The sequence below is a fragment of the Chanos chanos genome, chromosome 8, assembly GCF_902362185.1.
Source record: "Chanos chanos chromosome 8, fChaCha1.1, whole genome shotgun sequence".
NCBI classification, from domain to species: Eukaryota; Metazoa; Chordata; class Actinopteri; order Gonorynchiformes; family Chanidae; genus Chanos; species Chanos chanos.
In genome coordinates this window covers 38,624,894-38,644,547 of record NC_044502.1, presented here as the reverse complement: position 1 = coordinate 38,644,547, position 19,654 = coordinate 38,624,894, and the positions used below count along the sequence as shown (strand labels likewise).

General features: G+C 39.7%; 2 protein-coding genes across 3 annotated transcripts; one reads left to right on the top strand and one right to left on the bottom strand.

Annotated features, from left to right (window-relative positions):
- The first annotated feature begins 455 nt into the window (after positions 1-455).
- Positions 456-14,844, top strand: fli1rs (Fli-1 proto-oncogene, ETS transcription factor-related sequence). 2 transcript variants are annotated; one of them, XM_030781363.1, is made up of 9 exons: positions 456-569; positions 7,372-7,577; positions 7,874-8,043; positions 10,192-10,395; positions 10,633-10,704; positions 11,350-11,418; positions 12,480-12,542; positions 13,572-13,619; positions 14,311-14,844. In XM_030781363.1, the coding sequence occupies exons 1-9, from the start codon at positions 552-554 to the stop codon at positions 14,832-14,834; spliced, it is 1,374 nt and encodes a 457-aa protein (XP_030637223.1). In that variant the 5' UTR covers positions 456-551; the 3' UTR covers positions 14,835-14,844. The 2 variants fall into 2 exon arrangements, with proteins under 2 accessions (XP_030637223.1, XP_030637224.1); XM_030781364.1 differs by lacking the exon at positions 456-569 and adding an exon at positions 1,002-1,139.
- A 1,803-nt stretch (positions 14,845-16,647) lies between these two features.
- zp3d.2 (zona pellucida glycoprotein 3d tandem duplicate 2) lies at positions 16,648-19,024 on the bottom strand. The gene is made up of 8 exons (XM_030783189.1): positions 18,629-19,024; positions 18,429-18,544; positions 18,242-18,345; positions 17,988-18,162; positions 17,793-17,901; positions 17,441-17,529; positions 17,268-17,341; positions 16,648-16,892 (listed from the first exon to the last, which is right to left on the bottom strand). The coding sequence occupies exons 1-8, from the start codon at positions 19,022-19,024 to the stop codon at positions 16,648-16,650; spliced, it is 1,308 nt and encodes a 435-aa protein (XP_030639049.1).
- Between the last annotated feature and the right edge of the window lie 630 nt (positions 19,025-19,654).

The following is a 19,654-nucleotide window of genomic DNA, read 5'->3' as shown; positions in this document are numbered from 1 at the left end:
TATGATGTAAGAGGAACATTTATATAGACTTTTACATACATCGAATATTTAGGCCAGTTAATTAATTAGATAATAAACACGGAGAGGAGGATGGAGATGGCACTTTATATATAATTAATGCATCAGGGCCATTAATAGGCTGTGTATTAGCAGTTTCAGAGCACATATAGTTATGCAGCCAACCTGTCTCGTGTAATAAAGTTCTTTGAATCGATAACAAATTCATTTTAATAACTGGATATAATATAAATGCGTTTTAACTTGCTGTAAACTTTTATGTCTGTGTTTCACCAATGGGGAACAAGCGTCGTAGCTTTTGTGTGACTTCACTTCCCAATTTTAGAAGGGAGAGAAAAAAAAGAAGAAAAAAACCGTTGCCATCCGGTTATGGTCTAAGCGAAAATTGTTGCAGCCATGGTTTGCGCCGAAGAATAAATGCGCCTGTTCTCGCGAGTCGATGCGATTCAGCCAGGTTATCAAAAGCGACTTTGTTAAGAAGTCCTAAAATCACACTTACCTACATGAACTATTCAGATTAATCGACAACTGCAATGGACTGTACTATTAAGGTAGGCGTTTGATCTGGTTTAATGTCGATTCTGAGAATGAGTATTGAGTGCGCAGCCACCCACTACATTGGTTAGCAGTACAGCTTTCTGAGTGAGAGAGACAAGGCGGTGATGCAGGTCCCCACTCTTTCCTTCTTGTACAAAATTTCCTCTTCCTTCCCGTTCGTGGTTGAATGTCGGCTCTTTAATAACACAAGAAACCACTACAACTTTTAGAGTCAGATAAAAACTAAATGGTGTGCAGATCGCGCAAGAAAGGGTATGAACAAATTAGCGATTCAAATTGTTTCATTTTTATACAACCAATATTGTTTTAGTTGGCATACTGGTAAATAAAAAGTAAGGCCACTGTGCTTAAGATAGCATTGCTATAATGTAACAACTTACTAGAGCTGAGAGAAGTGATGGGGACGTTTTAGGCATGGTGAGACTGCAGAAGAATACCCAATTTTTAGAAATCGTTCATTTATGGCGGAGCGCGCGCAGAGCAGGTGGCTCTGCCGCCATCAACTTGGAATACTGCGGAGTCTTCGTTTAAAAAACCAAGGATCATAAGTCTTCTGATGACTGGTATTTGTGATTTGTCATCTTCTGATTTTTTTGTAAAAAAAAAATTTAAGATAGCTTGTCTCATAATTTTCCGGGTTATGTTAGTTTTATAATTTTCTGAGTTATGCTTAACGTGCATCTACATCGTTGAGACGTTGGTCAGTTACAGACCAATCTGTATCAGAGCTTTGATTTTGAAAATCAAATAACTGTCAAAGATTAGTAATTCAAGGCATTTCCAGCATTAATGTGTTCAAGTAGATCCGTGTGTCTATGTCTTCTGTACATTGATTTGATTACCTTTACGCAGGAGAATGTAAGCTTGGGTTTTCAGTTTCTGGTATGTATAGCCTGAACGAATTCGATACAGGAGTTTAATGAAACATTCGTACATATTTAAATGAATATAATATCTTTGTGGAATTATGATTTTTTCAGTTGCAACCAAATTATGAGGTTATTTAGTTTGGCCCATTTGAAATGATCTTTTTTTCTTTTCTGCATTACTTCGATCCTTAATAAAATGATAATAAGCCGAGAATCGGGAAATGAAAAGCATAATTATTTCTAAACGCCGTGCATAGATCGACGCATGGAAATGTATTTTAAATATGTGTCGTATTGTCAACTGTATTATAAATCTGCTTTACAATGATATGTATAGTCCAAGTGTGGGGAAATACAAAGACTCCCACCGTTAATTTGGTAAACACTGGCAAATTCAACTATCTAAACTAATTCTCAGGTGTGTTAAATCACATCTCAACAAAGAATTCTACAGTTGTTGATTAATTGCTTTAAAAACGCTTCTGGAAGCAGTTTAGGCCACTGAATTTTGTCTTTATGAAACCCGCCAAATTGTCCAGTAATGTCTTTCGTAAAATTAGTCAGTGTGAAAGCTACCAGGCCTGCGCTCGTTGACATTTTCCGTGACTCTGTGTCAGTAACTCCCTGTGACATGTCTTTGACATGTCAATATATATATATATATATTTGCTTATTAGTAATTTATTTTTCATAGATTCTTTATTCACAGTTAAGACATTTTTGTAAATAACACATTTTAATACAAATATATGTTATATAGGCGTAAAAGTGAACGGTGTTGACAAAACAAAACAAAAACAAGCAAAACCCCCCCCCCAAAAAAACGCTTCTCTTCTTGTGTGCGCACTCACCATTATCGAGCCTGTGAGTCTCTCTCTCTCTCTCTCTCTCTTTCTCTCTCTCTGTCATGCACACACACACACACACAAGCGCACACACACACACACACACACAAAGCGCACATACACACAAGCGCGCGCGCGCGCGCGCACACACACACACACACACACACACACACACACACACAATTCCAGGACCCAGAGTCTCATGCTGTTGGATATTGCTGCTGTCTGTTCCCTCGTGTGAGTTATTTAAAGAGTAATTTATAGTAAACTGCAAGCCCAGAGTGCTTGTCAGGTGTCGTTATCTGAACTAAGCAGGCTTCCTGTCTCAAACCTCAGACTTTCCGCACACACTTCCGCTCCTCCATACGAAAAAGGCAACAAAGCCTGACAAAACAGAATTAAGTCTCTGGATTTGCGATGCCAATGCATTGTTCTACATTTCAGTTAAATCAGGCAGACAATAACTTAAGCAAAACTGAACGTGCTTCGCTCCATGCATATGGACAGTCTATTATACTTTATGTTGCAGGCCAAGTTCTGCAAACCGCCCTCTTTCTTCTGGTGCACTGATGTTGCTGATTAAAAACTTGTGAAAACCACAGTGTTTTGCAGCTTAAAGCGCAGCTGCTCATCCCTTTGCAAAATCAGCATGCCTTAACTTCAACTTCTGCTTTCTCGTACTGTCCTCATTTGAGACAAATAGATGGCTAACATGCATACCGCCTCACGTTTAGGCAAACATTTTCCATAAATTAAGTAAACTGAGGATTATATAGTATTGGGTTTTGGTAATGATTTTGATGTATCTTTTTTACATTTACCTTACATGACACAACAAGAGATGCAATTATAAATCACCCTGAACAACAGAACATTACAAGAACACACTGGAGCCTAACACAACAACAGGGGAGGGACGTCACGTCTTGAAAATTTCGAGTAGGCAGCAAAGTTAAACGAAATCATCAGCTGACCGGTATAGTTTAGAACTGTATTTGAATTCGATGTGTGTGAAAACTTAACAGTTAGCTGTTTGAAAAAATATCCATGTTTGAAAGCAGAATTTGAAACCCATTCAAATCAAAGAGCCCATTTTAAAACATAAGCATTTAAAACATAAGCATTTAAAACATATTTAGATCTCGTCATAGATCTTGATCTTAAAAATTATTGTCAGCATCTCACGCTTTATGCCTACTTTGTCCATCTCCCACTGGTGGTGACATAGTTTGTCTTTCGATTAAAAATGTGTATATGGTCAACGTAGATACTTTCATTCCACTGGTGATTTTTGAATTGTTTGCTTTAATCAATCAATTGTCACTTTGTTTTTAAAAATCTTCTCGAGTGCTTGCTGTTGCTTATGAATGCGCAAACGTGACTTGCTGGCGTAAGGTAAAGAAAAGGATAAATATAGGATTCATGTGGATCAAAAACTTAGGAATGTACTGTTAAAAAAAAATCAGAATTCATAACCAGTGTCATTAAAAAATCGGAATTCATAACCAGTTAAATGTTAGCACTTAATTTTTACGCAAGATCAATTGATAAATTACCTAGGCCTACACATTCACGTATAGATGCGTATACTATATATAAAGGTAGTGGCCTATACGTAGAACTGTTTACGTCAAAATTAGGGTTTAAGAAATCTCAGCGCTGATATGAAGATGAGCATACATACAAACTGTTGCCAAATCCGTGAGAATGAAGGTTTAATCAATAAAACACAAGGCCAGCTTCGAAAATGCTGACCACTTAGCCTGATTGTTCGTGAATCAATTTATTAAAACATGCAATGAACAAAGTAGACTTATAAACATAAATAACATTCGGTTTAGCACTGATCCTATTTGTCATGGCATACAATGCTATCTTTAAAGATTATTTAACATCACTCTGAGTTGGGCACTTGTTAGAAGTGTCAGGCAGATTTATTCTATAGGATGACCCTTGAGCCACTGGTTAAGATCAAGGAGTTTGTGTGCATGACATCCAAGGGCCTGCTTCAATTTTGTTTTTGTTTTTTTTACAAAAGGAACTTTTAAAGAGCAAACTGCATTCACAGTCTGTATGTGTGAAAGCCAACCTAATCAAGGCACTGGATAAGATAGTGAGAATGTGGTAGTCCCACTCAGCAGTCAATCAGAAAATAAAGCAATGGCAGGTAATATGACATGGCAGGTAATAAGATTCCTTGAGACAGCATCTACAGGCTAAAAGCTGCCACGTTCATGTTTCCTACAACATATTACATGTATACATAACATATATAATGATATGGCTGTTTTTCCTCATTTATATACTATGGTGTCCCTTAGACATTGATAATTCAATGTCTTATTATTTAACATCAATCACAAATAAGCTTGAACTCATTCTGTCCCAGTCAAAATGGCTTATATGAAAGTGACAGACCATTGTCACCTCATCACAGCACATTAAAAAAAAATGATACTTTATGAAGTGGTTCTTCATCTGGTTCATTTGCTTTGAAAAAACTGGTCTTTGAAAAGTTAGCCATGCTTTTGGGAAAGGCTTACCTTGTGCACCACCCATGGGTGATTCATATAATGATTGATCTCAGTCATAAACCACAGCCGATAAAAATCTCAAAATGTCTTAGTTTCGGGGTAACAGCCCAGAGTCAGCAGATATAAATGTCCCTTTCCACAGGCATAGGATCTGTGCTTGTACACTGCCTGCGTTTGAATATACATAGCATTAGTTCCATGAGAAACTGAACTCTAGGAACTTATGCTATTGCTACTCCCTTCAAATGGCATTTTCATGCTTGCTTGAAGAAATGCCAAGTATGAAAGCAAATCTATAAGAGAGCATGGTTCAAAAGTGCTCTAAGATGCTTAGGGACTGTGTGAATCACCGTGAACAGAGCCACGTTTTTTTTTGCAGAATGCAGTTTAAGTTTGTTAAACTTTTGTGTTTTGTCTCACAGCAACAGAGGCTGATACGAAACTGATTGAACAGGAAGTCAGTTGTGGCATTGGCGGTCAGGCCACGTTTAGTGTGTTTGTGTTCAGTTTGGAAGAGAGAGAGAGAGAGAGAGAGCAAAAAATACGTGTGTGTGTGTGTGTGTGTGTGTGTGTGTGTGTGTGTGTGTGTGTGTATTTGTGCGGTTGTGGTTTAGTGCATGCATAGGTGCAGAACTATTTTCACAACTGAATCTTATTTTGATCTCTGTTGGTACTCGAAAACTACGACAATAACATGTTAAATGTTTTACCGGGGAGCTTCATGTAAGCTGCTTCCATATTTTGCCAAATGATCCATTTTAATGAAAGACATACTAATGTGCATTTGCCCCATGCAAAAAGGGTTGGAATTTGTAGCGCTATAAATGGATTTGTAAAACTTAAGTCCCCACGTGTGCAGTTGAAAGCCAATGTACATCTCTTCCTATATTTCAAGCAAATACTTTCATAGTTGTTGCTCTAGTACAATGTTTTTCAACTCCAGTCCTGGTTGTCCCCTTGGCAACACATTTCAGTTCATTTCCAACACCAGCATACCTCATTGAAGAGGTCTGAAGGGCTGAGTAATATGTGGATCTGTTAAACCAGTTGTGATAATTCTGAGCAAAAATGAGTAAAAATGTGCCGTCTTGACGGCCCCAAGGACTGAGGCTAAGAATCACTCTTTTTTTAGTACCTTTAGCACCAGTCCTTACCTGTGATAGTACATGTTTTTAATGCCTCCTCAAACTGGTATAACTTATTACTGTGAAATTAAAATGTTGCAAGTGAAGGAAGCTTCACAGTTTTGGGAGTGAACTGCAGTGCCTGCATGTCAACCCCCCCCACCTCACCCCACCCCTCACCCCACCTTCCCATCAGTCTATGCTGGCAGCCTCTTGGCTCAGTCTTAGTCCGTTGTTTCACTTCCCCAGTAAGGCTGGGTCTCTTCAAACTGCTTTAATTTCGACAACATGTTCGTTGCCTGAGCAGAGTGCAGTGGTGCACCTCAAATGGGGCGTAATTAGTCATTTGTGAATCTGGTTGTGATGCACATAGAGAACTGAGATAAAGGTGATGGAGATCTTTAAAACTTTTGTGACTGAGATCTTTAAAACGTACTAATGTGGCGGGCATTTTTAGAGATAACTGGGGGGAAAAAAACAACACGTAACGGAATTTGGAGCCTCTATCAAGGCCGTCTCCTCCCTGTCCAGTGATCTAGCTGGACACCTCCCCCCCCACCCCCCTACCCCCACCCCCACACAAATAGGTCTCAATTTGTTTTTCAGATTTAAATGACCCACATTTCTGCACCTCAACCCCCCTTCTTTGTTTCCTATCCCTTGTCCTGTGCCAAAAGGTTTCACTGCACATGGGGGCCAGATTTCCTGTGCATCACCAAAAAAGCAGAGAGCTGACGTAGATACTCGACAGACAATACTGAGATCCTCTAAACAAACATATACACTGAAGCTGCTATCAAACACACACAAAATGGTTTCTACAGAAAATGATTCACTGAAAAGTAAACGTACATTCGAATGTCCTAATTTAATTCATCGCTTCTTTCTATTTTTTCCCTTTTCATGTGTATGCTAAAAAGAAAATACTTATGACAAGCATATTATACGCTTAGAGAAACAAAATGGCTGCGCAAGAGAGATACGCAGGACTGTTTTATACAAGGTCCATTTCTAAGTCTTTGAATATCAAAAATTTCCTTAAGACAGAAGAACACAAGGGCAGTGTGCATTTATATAAATTTTCCTTTTTTTGAATTCTATCATATTATCTCCCTCTGTAACCCCTATGTACCTATTGTGAAGATAAAATGATGAACAGTAAAATGATAAAATGCTACAACTGGATCTAAAAACGATTTTTTTTTGTAGTGCTGAGATCTAAAGATCTGAGATCTAAAGTAATGAAGTCAGTCATCACAATACCAAATAGTCGCTATTACATTCCTGCTACTTCAATGCGTCCAGTGATTTGGTTGGATTGGAGATAGGGAGCATATTGTGGTTGCTCCGTGAATGGACTGGCGTTAATGTATCGCTAATATCCTGGGTTTACAGCGGCGTCACCTCTTTGTTTCCGTCACAGGAAGCACTGTCCGTCGTGAGTGAGGACCAGTCCATATTTGAGCCATCCTTCACTGCGCCACAGGCGGTTCACATGAAGGGGGAGATTACATCACACGGGGTGTTCCGACAGGGCTCAGAGGAGAGCCCCGAGCCCACTGAACCGGACTGGGCAGGATCTGGAGCACAGAACCCAGCTAAGAGGACAGAGCATGTAAACGGAACCAGGTGAGACACCTTTAATTAACGACCGATCAGCGAAAGAATGTACAGTCAGAACACAGATCAGAATCAAAGGTGTTCTGTATTCTACAGTATAGCACATAGAGAGCGCTGTGTACTCTGTAGTGAAAAATACAGAGAACTTATCATGGTGTATTAGCTATTTATCACAACGCACGGTCAGTCTCAATTTACAGCGTACACTAAGCACGTTGCTCACGATGATGGGACGCACACTGTCATAATACACAGTTAAGAGTGCCCAGCATGAAACTCAGTTCATGTCCCCACCCCTGACACAGCCGAGAGTCCCCTGTCGACTGCAGCGTGACAAAAAGGGCAAGACACATGAGCAATGGTGATGGGAGTCAGCTGGCCTATCAGGCCTCATACCCGGAGCCTCGCACCAGCCCCCAGACAGCCACCCCACCCAGCACTGCCACAGAGGAGAAGAGGGTCATTGTACCAGCAGGTATGGTAGCTTTCAATAGCTATTTCAGTGTATGTTGTCAAGTATAATACAATCAAGCAAATGTTTGCATTTGTGTGTGTTTGGGGAAAAAAAAAAAAAAGGGCATTCTTTGTGTTGTTTTCTATTCTTCACAACATTTCAACTACTCGATTGTGTTATTTTTGAATGGTAAAAGGGAAGTGGTAGTGCTGTGGGACAGAGAAGGACCAAGTGAGATGGCAAAAAAGGCAAAACTAGCGCGAAATTCTTTATACAGAGACTGTGAAATATTTGCCCGTCTATGACAATAGAAACAAAGTTTGGGCGTAAACAAGTTCCGTGGACTGGTTTTGAAAATTCGTGACTGAAGCAAACAGGTAGTTCATTTGTAAACACGGTCACAGTAGCATTCAAAAACGGACACACACGCTCGCACACACACATAGACACACACACACACACACACAAGCACGCGCACACACACAAGCACGCGCACACACACACACACGCCCTGATATTCGGTCAGCAGCAGGCGACCACAGACTCTTGCGTCACTGAGGAACTCAGTGTTCTTTATGCAGAGTGACAGAAAGGAGCAAAAACATTGACACACTGGACTTAAAACAAAGGGGCCAGGCTTGTACTTTTATGTATACGACACTCTGATAGTCTCAGATCTCTATCTCGTCTCCCTCTTTACCACTTGACTCCAATTTTTGATATTGTTTCATATCTTCTGAATATTTAGAAACAACATTTCATTCTAATTGTATTATTTCACATTATAAAGATCTTTAAACCACCTGAATTTGAGCTGAAATATATTTTATTATTTAAAGACACATCATGATGCAGGGATTAAAAACACAAAGGCTTAAACAGCACACATGTATTGTTTACACAGCAAGTAAAATAAGATCAGATTTTTACACAGAAACCCCAGTTTCATCTGCATATTGTTTCATCTGTTTACTTTATTAAAGTTCTAAATTAGTGCAGAGAAAAATGCTTGATCTTCATTGATCACATCATTTCTTTAAATGAGCTCCACTCTCAACTCTTTACCACAGGATAACCTGACACTGTAGCCACCATTTTGCCTCTCAAATGTCCCAGATATGCAAAATGAATGAGTAAACACATTACGCCTCACCACTGTGAATGTTGAAAAGTCAATGGCTTGAAAAAAAAAAACCCCCGAAAAACAAACTACATCTTGATCAGCGTACATGAATTTGACATCTGTGATTTTGCTGGTCAGTGGCAAAAGCAGTGTTTCCAAATACTTCCGCAGGATATGTGAGGAATTTCACATATATTTTTTGCAACTTTGAGGTAGCATTACCGATTAAAGTTGACAATTTGCCAACATGCTTACTCATATATGATAGCTAAGGTTCGTTAAAAAAAAAAAAAGATTAAAAAGAAAAGTAAACAGTCCCATAGGAGTGGGGCGAGAAACCGTGATTTAGGGGAACTGCTCTTACTCACACGCATGGTGACCACGCCCCTGATTCATCTTTATGGGACTGGTTTTGAAGGTTGTTGTGTAGTCATCAAAAGACAGACAGTAAACTGGGCTCTCCTATGAACAATCTGCCAGATTGGACTTCTGGGATTATTTCCACATGAGTCAACAAGGTTCCCTATTATTGTACTGGCCATAATAGACGGATATCACATCACAGCTGTGTAACACAAGGACAAAGAGAGTTATCAAAACTTACTCAAATTGCTTTTGTTCAGTTTCTTTGGGAAAATGGTGACGTTTTATGCGATGATTTTTATATGTAAGAATTTGAAGAACACAAAATATGATTTATGTAATGACCCATTTAAGATTTTTTTTACATGGTTTTAAGCTCCGAGTAAGTATTACTCACCACAGACCTTTACCATAACCCACTTTGAAATGAAACAAAACCATCTTACGTGGCTGCCACAATTATTTTCATGGCGGTCACAGTGAAACTGCGATTTAAATGCCATCATTTATGACCCACCCAGGTAAAAAAAACTCCAGTCTGATAGTATCAATATTAAGAAGAACACATCTAAAATGAGCACGGGGGGGGGGGGAGGGTCACAGTTCCCTTCCCTTACACTTTCCTTGTATTCCTACACATTTTTTAATCTTCCTAACCCTCTCCCACATCCTCTGACCGGCAGACCCAGAGGTGTGGAGTCAGGACCATGTGCGGCAGTGGTTGGACTGGGCCATTAAAGAATATGGCCTTTTGGAAGTGGATGTGTCTCTCTTCCAGACACTGGATGGCAAAGCGCTCTGCAAAATGACCAAAGAAGACATGATGCGTCTCACCTCTGCTTACAACACAGACATCCTGCTCTCACACCTCAATTACCTTCGCCAGAGTAAGGGGCCCCGCTCATGTTAACTCTTACCCATGCTGTAACTTCGTTCAAGTTTATTTACAATTGGTCCATATTTGCTCCGTGTTTTACGTTCAAGCTCTTTTGACTGTTCGAGAATGAATGATTTAAGTACTTACCACCCCTGTGTCGAACACAGTACAATGTATTCATATTTAAGTATCAGAGAGCAAAGCTGAATGTAAGAGTTTCCATTTGACACACAGTCTCTGTCTACAGGTAGCCCTACTTTCTCATACTCCACAACTCCTACTACTACACAGCCGCAGCCAAGACTACAGGTCAAAGCAGGTATGACAACCAGCTCAAACTCTTCACTTACAAAATCACTTGTTTTAAACACAGTGAATAGTGCAGTCATAGGAATCACCATGCAACATATGAGGTATTGCAGTTGGTATGAGGTGTTGAAAAAGAATTCGTTTTCTAAGAGGAGGTTAGAGGGATGAGAGGCTTACAGTGTAAGGAGTTCTGACCATAAAGTATCAGAAGCTATCACAGCTATCAGAAACAGATGTGCTGACAATCTGCCATGATTCGGTGTCTACCAGCATAGTAAATAGACTACTGCAATTCTACGTGAGTAAACAGCGCCCAAATTTGATCAATCCCCAACTCAAAGTTTCAGACAGGAAACAGCTGCACCAAGACAGGAAGTGGGGTTATGGGTCCCGCCTTGGGACACAATTGACAATTCTGTGGCAAATAGAAGTGGCCTCAACAAAAGGACACACACCCCAAAGAATCCAGGGGCATCTTCACTCCTCCTTAGTTTGTTTTCATCCAAGTCTTTGTTCAGCACCATGTTGTTCCTTAGGGCTCTTTAATTCGGAGCTTTTCCTTCCTCCTGTGATTGCCCTTCTCCCCATTCTTCAAAGCCCCCTTTTCCTGTGAATCTTCCTCTGTTAATCCTTATCTTGGTTTCTCTTGGAACAGAGAACAGCTTTGATGAGATCAGCAGAAGGAACAGCTGGTCATCGAATGCCATGCCCGCTGTTCAAAAAGGTACTGTCAAGCCAATATTTACTGAATGAGTTATAATCAGTTAACCAGTTAATTTATAAGTTATACACATGACGGAGATTTTTGTATTACTAAATGAACCCTGCTATGTCCCAGGTAACTGTAGCAGAACAGAACAATGGCTAATGGACTTTCAGTCTGGCAGGGGATATGTACTTTTTTTATTATGAAGAGCCAAAAAAAAAAAAAAGAAAAAAAAATTGAGAGGAAGATATAAAGTAAAGTTTACACTCAACTATTTTACAAATACACACAATTTTTTAAATGAAGTGATAACTACGATATTGCAGGACTTAGACTGGAAGTAGAGCTGGTTGCTGCACATGATGACAATAAGGCCCAGTTTGATTATTTTGATTGTACTGTGCGATAGCCCAATTATCTGAAACCAGCTCAATAAAATACTATGAATAAGGCGTGACTTTTCTGACTCACTGAGAGAGAGTGCAGGGGTCTCACACCGACATGATGCCACAAAAGTTGAAAAACATGCAAATTGTAAACAATAACAAATTATAATGATTTGATCATTAGGATGAAAGTATGTCAAATTATGTAACTGATTTTTTTTTTTTTTAAACAAAGCATACCATATTTTCATTACAAATAATCTATACTGTAATATTAAACATCCCCGTTTTGACTGGCCCATATGGATAAAATAAGCAACCCTGCTTTGTTCCCATTGGATAACATTTGAACTAAAGCATTTATCAAACTTGACCTGACCAATTAAGTCACAGGTCTCACGCTTGATGAACAAATGTACAAATGAACATTTGCCAAACACTGCACGTTAGATTGCTGTGTTTCAGCCATATTCAAAATATCTAAAAATCAACTGAATTCAGTGCATTCAAGTTACACAAACTACACCTTTGTTAAATATACCATTTTAAATTGCTTAAAAACAAATTGAACATAAAAAATTTTTGGGCAAATGAATTCCTGAAAAGAGACACGTGTTGCTGCAAACCATAAGTTTCCCACCCCTGTAATACAGGACGTGTTGATTAATATGCAAACTGTTTTCGTTATTACAGGTTCTCCAGTTGAGCATCAGCACAGCAACAGAATTACAGAGCCTGCACCAAGACTTGCCCAAGGTAAATATATGTGATTTTTTTCAGTTTTATTTAGCGGCTAATGTCAAAGCTAAAAAAAGCTAAAGCTAAAGCTAAAATGACTAAATACATGATTTAGCTAAGGATTTTGTTCCATATTGATAGTGTGTCCTACTCTCCCCACCTTGCTCAGTGAAGAAAACGAACTAAAACTAGCTGTTAATGGGAAATAGGGTCGTAACTTATTGTGCATGTATGTGTAGGTGTATTTAGAGGAAACAATAAGTCAATAAGTACAAATAACCAAAATGCAGCTGACACCTGACACATCACCCCTCTTGGGGAGATGGGACATACCTCCTGCCCTGAGATGCTGCTGTTCCCACGGTGTCTAGACTCTCGTCAGCGCCTGACCCGCTTTATGGTTTTAGTTCACTTTCATTTTTTTATTGTTCCTTTTTTTTTTCAAAACAAAAGTCCCAAATATGTGCAAATATGTATAACCCCCCCCCCCCCGGGGTGGTGCATTGGAACGAGTCGTCCCATAAACCTCCACAGAAACGTGACATCACTTCCTCTTTGTTCATCACAACACTTTTCATTCTCCCCAACATCGATCCTCGTCAGGCCCACCAGACCCAGCGTCCTCCTCCCAGGAGGCCACCAACATAGTCCTTATTTTTTAAAATAATGCATTTAGCTGTAGCGTCTATCAAGAATTCACTCCTCAACAGATTCAACTCCCACCACCCTGCCAAAAAAGACAAAGAACTGATATAGATATGTATATGTCTCTGGTGTCTGTGCAAATGTAACATAATTTTTGTTCCTTCCCATAACAATATGTAATTATGAACGCTATGTTCTGAAATGTTTGAGAGGGACCACAGAACCATAGGCATGAAACTTCTTCAGCTGGCACCATGACACCACTGAACGCTATTAAATGAACAAAACAATTCCAGTTATCACAAGACACCACCCTTATGGTGATAGGCATTTATTACGACTATTTAAGTGTATGTCCTGTAAGTCAGTGTGAGCAGTATTTGACCATTGCTCTTTTTGCAGATCCGTACCAAACATTAGGGCCCTTAAGCAGCCGTCTTGCCAATCCAGGTAGGTGCTCTGCAGTGCCTCACTTTAAACACTGTACTTACAAATAACTGGCAAATGTGACCTTTTTACTGTCTGCAGTATTTTACAGTATGTTGGTAGATGCAAGAGAGACACGTTAGAGAGGGGCACAAACAGGGGGTGTGTTGGTCAAACGTGATGAAAAAAGCACCTATCTCTACTTTTTTGTGTTCATGCAGACAATGAAGAGGCACTACATCCTTTGTCTCAAATAAACCAGAAAAAAAAATCATAATTTTGTTAAGCAAAGTGTGACACGAATGACCCTGTTTAATTCGCTGTCTCCACACAGAAACGAAAACGTTCCATACCAAGAACCGAATGACCAAACACAATTCACACAAGCTGTCCGACAACAGCAGTCACAGGACTGTGGGTAGGTGGTCAGCCAACCCACATTCCGTTTTAATATAGGGCATGGTCTAAAAAGGTCACATTTGCAAAGTGGCAGTCAGCAACTCAGCACAGTGTGTGAGAGTTTATTTATTTTTTTAACTGAATTTCATTGAATGGACTGTGTTTCTCAAGCAATGTTTGCACACATACATGACAAAGAAACAGATAAACAGAATTAAACGTTGGAAATTCAGATGCTGCCTTTGCTTGTGCCTGAACCTATAGTGGTTCCCGTAGCTCCAAGTCCATAAACAGTATCTATTTATTTTTCATGAAGGTTCTGGTCAGATTCAGTTGTGGCAGTTCTTGCTGGAGCTTCTGTCTGACAGCAGTAATGCGGCCATCATAACCTGGGAAGGCACCAACGGTGAATTTAAGATGACGGATCCGGATGAGGTGGCCAAGCGCTGGGGTGAACGCAAGAGTAAACCCAACATGAACTACGACAAGTTGAGCCGCGCGTTACGCTACTACTATGATAAGAACATCATGACCAAGGTGCACGGCAAGCGCTACGCATACAAGTTTGATTTCCAGGGTATCTCCCAGGCCCACCAGAACCATCCGACAGAGAGCGGTGTGCTCAAGTATCAGTCGGACGTGCCCTTTGTGCAAACCTACCACAGCCACCAGCCCAAAATGAACTTTATGGGCACCCACACTGCCACTATGCCAGTCTCCTCTGGGAACTTTTTTGCCGCACCCTCAACTTACTGGAACTCGCCTACTGGTGTCGTGTATCCAAGCTCACCTATGCCCAGGCACCCGGGTACCCATGCCCATCTGAATGCTTACTACTAAAGCTAGCATTACCAACTGGGTGATGAATTGAATGAGTGATGAAATCAATCATGTTCTTTACGAGCACTGCTACTTTGTCTGGCAGAATAGAGGGTTAAAGAGGAATTAGTAAGTAAAAAAACAAACAAAAAAAAATCACAAGAAATAACCTCTGAAGGAACATTAAGGCATTCCCTTTGAAGCAAACGGTTTAAAGCAAGAGCAGCAAATACCGCCATCAAGTTCTCTGTCAGCTGTACACTGTTTGTATATTGTATGTGTATTGATACTTGTTGGAACTAAATTGTAAATATATATCTGCATGTTTTATATATAAGGGTTTGGGGAGACAAAAGACATTTTTGCATTTAGCACTCTCTTAACCATTGCTCTGGTGACACCTGTACAGATTTTTATAACCAATAACATTACACACTGAAATGTAACTATTGTCAGAATTAATAATAAAAAAAAAACCATGTAGCCCTGACATCTCAGTAGTCTGGCTCTCTTTCCCCTCTGAGCTCCTTCCTCTAATCAAAAACACATTTTAAAGTTTCTCTTTAAAGCTGCTGCATTACATTTGATAAGAATGAAAATATGCAGATTATCCTGCTCCAGAAAAGTGAATATTTTGAAATTTGCGGTGATGAAAAGCATTAAAAATTAGATAAGTCATCAAATGCTCGTTCCCTCAATCCACAAAAATGAATTAATCCTCAGTAAAACAGCTCAGACACAGAGAGAGGAGTTTTAAACGTGCCCCATAAGAGACCATCAGAGATAGGAAGACCTATTCTGGATCTGGCAGAAGTACTATATGGCACAAGGTTATCTTGCTCAAATTCTCCGTTCTCCATAAAATACTGAAGCAGCTATAAGAAAGGCATTTTGAAGATCTAGGAATATTAAAAAAATAAATAAATAAAAATTTTAGCACAAAGAGATAGAGCCAGGTTCAAGCACTTGAACAGATAAAATACAATTTTGACTGTAAAGGTTCAAATTCCAACCTCTGTCCATGCATTCTTCTCTAGATTACACAGTGTGTCTAACATAGCCAATCAGTTTTGAGTGAATGGAAAAATGACATACCATAGGCCCTGTACCACTAATCATATACACGCTGATTTCTCATAATTCTATTTTTGGCTGCGGGTATATAAGGCCACTCAACGGTATGACTGCCAACATACTAGTTACTGATAGGCTCTCTCACAACTGTGTAATTCATAACTAAATAAAAACAAAAATGCACACTGCAGACACATGCAAAAGAGGTACAGATCAGATTTAAAAAAAAAAACAAAAAAAAAAAAAAACAAAAAAAAAAAAACACAGGACACCGCCTCAAAGTATGCATTGAAGTCAGCTTTTATAAGGAGTTGATAATTGCTTGACACATTCCGAGTTCCCACTTGATTTATTATTTCAGTTCATCTCCTGAAAGTACCAACTTATAGGGTTATGTGTAAGAGATGGTGCACAGTGATAGATCCTCATTCATGCAGAGAAACATCATTTCATTTCCTGTGTTCAGTTCCACAGAGCATCTCAAAATTTGCTAACTAATGCTGCAGTTTGCTGCAAAACCACCACCAGTCACAGGGCTGTACGAAGCATGCACTTTACAGATAAGTCTTATTATTGTCATAGTGAATGAAACCTAACACTGTGGTTTGACAAAGACCCTGGTCATGCGCAAATATTTTAAGGCAACAAAATCGTGAGAAATTGGCATTGGCTTCATTTACAATGAACAAAGTGTGCAAGCCATCTTTATCACATGATAACAGATTGTGAAGTTTCCTAACTCCAGGGACTGTTTTCACTATTAATCCAAACCAAAGACGTCCTCAAATATCAGGTGGGTCTTTGGGACTTTCTCCTCCTCCTCCTCCTCCTCCACTACCGCCAGACCCTTCACCTGACTGTCCTCTGCAGTCGTCCACGGCTCAGTGGTGACACTGGCGTGCACCTCCTCACCAGGTTGTAAAGGTGGCTTAGTCACCTCCACCTCAAGCGACTTCACATGATGGTCCGAAGAAAAGGGACCACTGCTGATAACCTTATGGGAGGCTCCATAGAAACAAAACAGTTGGAAAACCAGACACACCTCCCTCCCCATTTTAAAACTAATTGGTTAAGTATTAGCTAAACTGTGGTGTGTAACATCATAAAACCGGTGCGTGCTAGAAGTGACAAATCACTTTTGTCCAAAAGAACATATAAGCAGAGCTTTTGAAAGGGAAAACAACACAGCAAATGTATTACAAATGGAAATGACATTCTTCAACCTGGGGTTATTCTAGGCATGTTAATGGTCTATTAGGTTCAAACGTTTTTAAAGCTGATGCTACTAATTTACAGTTAAAAAGTGCACAATCCAGGTTGCTTGAATGAGGACCTATACAATTGACGAAACAAATAAAACAAACAACCCCCCCCCCTCACCATCAGGGTCGGATGATGGACACTTTGAGTCACAGCAGGAGCAGACGTCATTAGAACCATTCAGCTCTTCCCATCTAAAGAAATACAGACCAAAATTCTAGGAGTTCATATGAAGGGTCCATATATGGTTATGGAAAAAAGTAGAGAGAGCAGGATCAGAACTAAGGCTCTACCTGCTTGTCCTTTGGTTAAACGCACAGGACTTAGCAGTTGGTGTTGGACTTTCACTCTCAACTGTCATTTCACAATGCATGTAAAGATGCTGCCAAAAATAAATGCAGGGATTTCAGTCGTCAACTGCAGAATCATACCGAAAAAAAACAACGAACCCCAAAACAAAACGAAAATGAGATATCTAAATATACCATCTACTTGAAGTGGTTATTTGGAAAATGTTATTGAAAGATGTTTTCAATACACTGCGTAGATGCATCATAGGCTGATTCAGAGTTAGGAAAGTCTAGTATGGAGTGCAACGATTACAGTGAGACTGCAATGAGCCAACCATTAATAACCCAATATTACCTTCTGCATTGTTCCTTGGAACAGGAATGCACCTGTGGAAAACCTCAGGGAGTTCTTTTCACTGGCAAAGAATTGGGACTGACTGCTGTTTTTACTGTCAGTTAAACACCTAAAAACATGAATGAGATGATAAAAATCATAAGAAAGTGACAAGAGTGCGACAGCTTTGATAAAATGATCAAAATGGTGCAATACCCAAAGTTGTTAATGACCATGAAGCGTGGAGCTGACGTGTGAGAGCGGCTGAGTGTCACATAGCAGGAGGGGACATAAAGCCTTTTTCCTTCAGAGACAGTTGGTGCCATTGCCACAAAGTACATTGGATGTCCAATAATGTAACCCTCTGAAGGGCTAATGCTTTCCCACTGAGCTAGGAAAAAGCACGTTGAGGTAAAACTTAACCAACACCAGTGGCAACTCTAATTTAATTTAATTCTATTAAAAATTACCATTAGATGGAGTGAGTGTGAAGTTGGCCATGTTTTTCATTGGCTTATACACTTCCTGGATTTCAACCCTGGGCATGTATCCAATTTTGTATGAGTAGTGATATCTGGAAAGACATAATACATGTACAGGTAGAGAAACTGTTGACTAGTGAACATATGATCAGTAATAAAGGCATAACGAACATACCTGTTGAAGTGACACTCTATCGAGAGGGAGAAGGGCGTTACTCGTCTAACTGGGCCCATAGTCATCATCGGAGCGTAGCGAAGTGTGTTGTAGTACACCATGCGATTATTTATTCTCTGTATTTTAGAAGATTGTTGAATGTTATAAAAAAATAAATGAACAAATTTCTTTTCTTAATCCCAAACGCAATCATCGACTACCTTGGTTTTGGTACCACATTGGTTCAGACCGTACAGAAAGAAAAAATAGTGCTTTGTTAATTTGTTGACTTCGCATGTTCCAAGGGTTAACGACTGCGGTTCCACATACGCCGTAAAACCTTTGTGTACTCTAACTAGCATCTTATTTAGTTTACACATCACTATAATACCACGGGTTCGCTTGCGGGGAGTCGCAGGTGTCTGAGAGGGGGCGACTGGGATCAGAATTTTTCTCATGTTTTCTGGTAATCGCTCTTGGCCTGTTCCATGCATGGGCAAGAAGTGCTCCTTATCCACCAAAGGGCTTCTTGAATGCTGGAATGCTGGGAGATGCAGATAAGGTGATGAAAAACTTGAGTAATCATCCTTTAGGTATCCTGTTCTCGAACGATTCATGGGTAAAAATACCGTGCGCTCATGCGATTGAAATTCTGCTTGCTCGTATCCACGTAAAGTTTGTCCAGTACAAACAGGTGAAGATAGCAATACAAAAATACAAATTGACGGAAAAGACCGACCCATAACACAGATAGATTAAATATTATTGTTGCAACTACCGATAACAAAGTTGGATAATAGCGTAATATAGACGGTTGGGAGTAATTTTGAATAGTCACGACATCAGCATCGAGACGGGACAGTGTACTTCAGATTCAGAGATTCTAACTTAATTTAGCTCACCTGCGCGTTGTTTAGCACCATCACCGTAACCTGATACACCCCTTTGATAAAGTTTCTGAAATTGGCTTTTACTCTTCTACCTGTAATATGGCGACCTTGGGTTCCTGGTAGCTACTTCTATGGTGGTTCCGTGACATTTCAAAGTATTAGGATTTTGTGTCCCCCTTACAAAATGAAGTCTTAGCATCATTAAGACAAAGCGAGTAGAAACTGCCTACAGAGTTTTAGTTCCGTTTCAAACACCGTAGTGGGCTGTTACTATTAATAAATGCACACCATAAATGGTTTCATCACGTTTTCTTGCTGAAATATCTTCGACCACTTCAATACTGCTCCGATTAAAGG

What these genes read in the sequence shown, in the direction of transcription:
- fli1rs (XM_030781363.1), top strand. An exon ending in AAGACTACAGGTCAAAGCAG is followed by an intron (nt 10,705 to 11,349) that starts GTATGACAACCA and finishes CTCTTGGAACAG; the next exon opens with AGAACAGCTTTGATGAGATC. An exon ending in TGCACCAAGACTTGCCCAAG is followed by an intron (nt 12,543 to 13,571) that starts GTAAATATATGT and finishes CTCTTTTTGCAG; the next exon opens with ATCCGTACCAAACATTAGGG.
- zp3d.2 (XM_030783189.1), bottom strand. Translation starts at nt 19,024, where the DNA reads ATGAATCGTTCGAGAACAGGATACCTAAAGGATGATTACTCAAGTTTT. An exon ending in AATGTGGTACCAAAACCAAG is followed by an intron (nt 18,545 to 18,628) that starts GTAGTCGATGAT and finishes TCTAAAATACAG; the next exon opens with AGAATAAATAATCGCATGGT. An exon ending in CACACTCACTCCATCTAATG is followed by an intron (nt 18,163 to 18,241) that starts GTAATTTTTAAT and finishes GCTTTTTCCTAG; the next exon opens with CTCAGTGGGAAAGCATTAGC.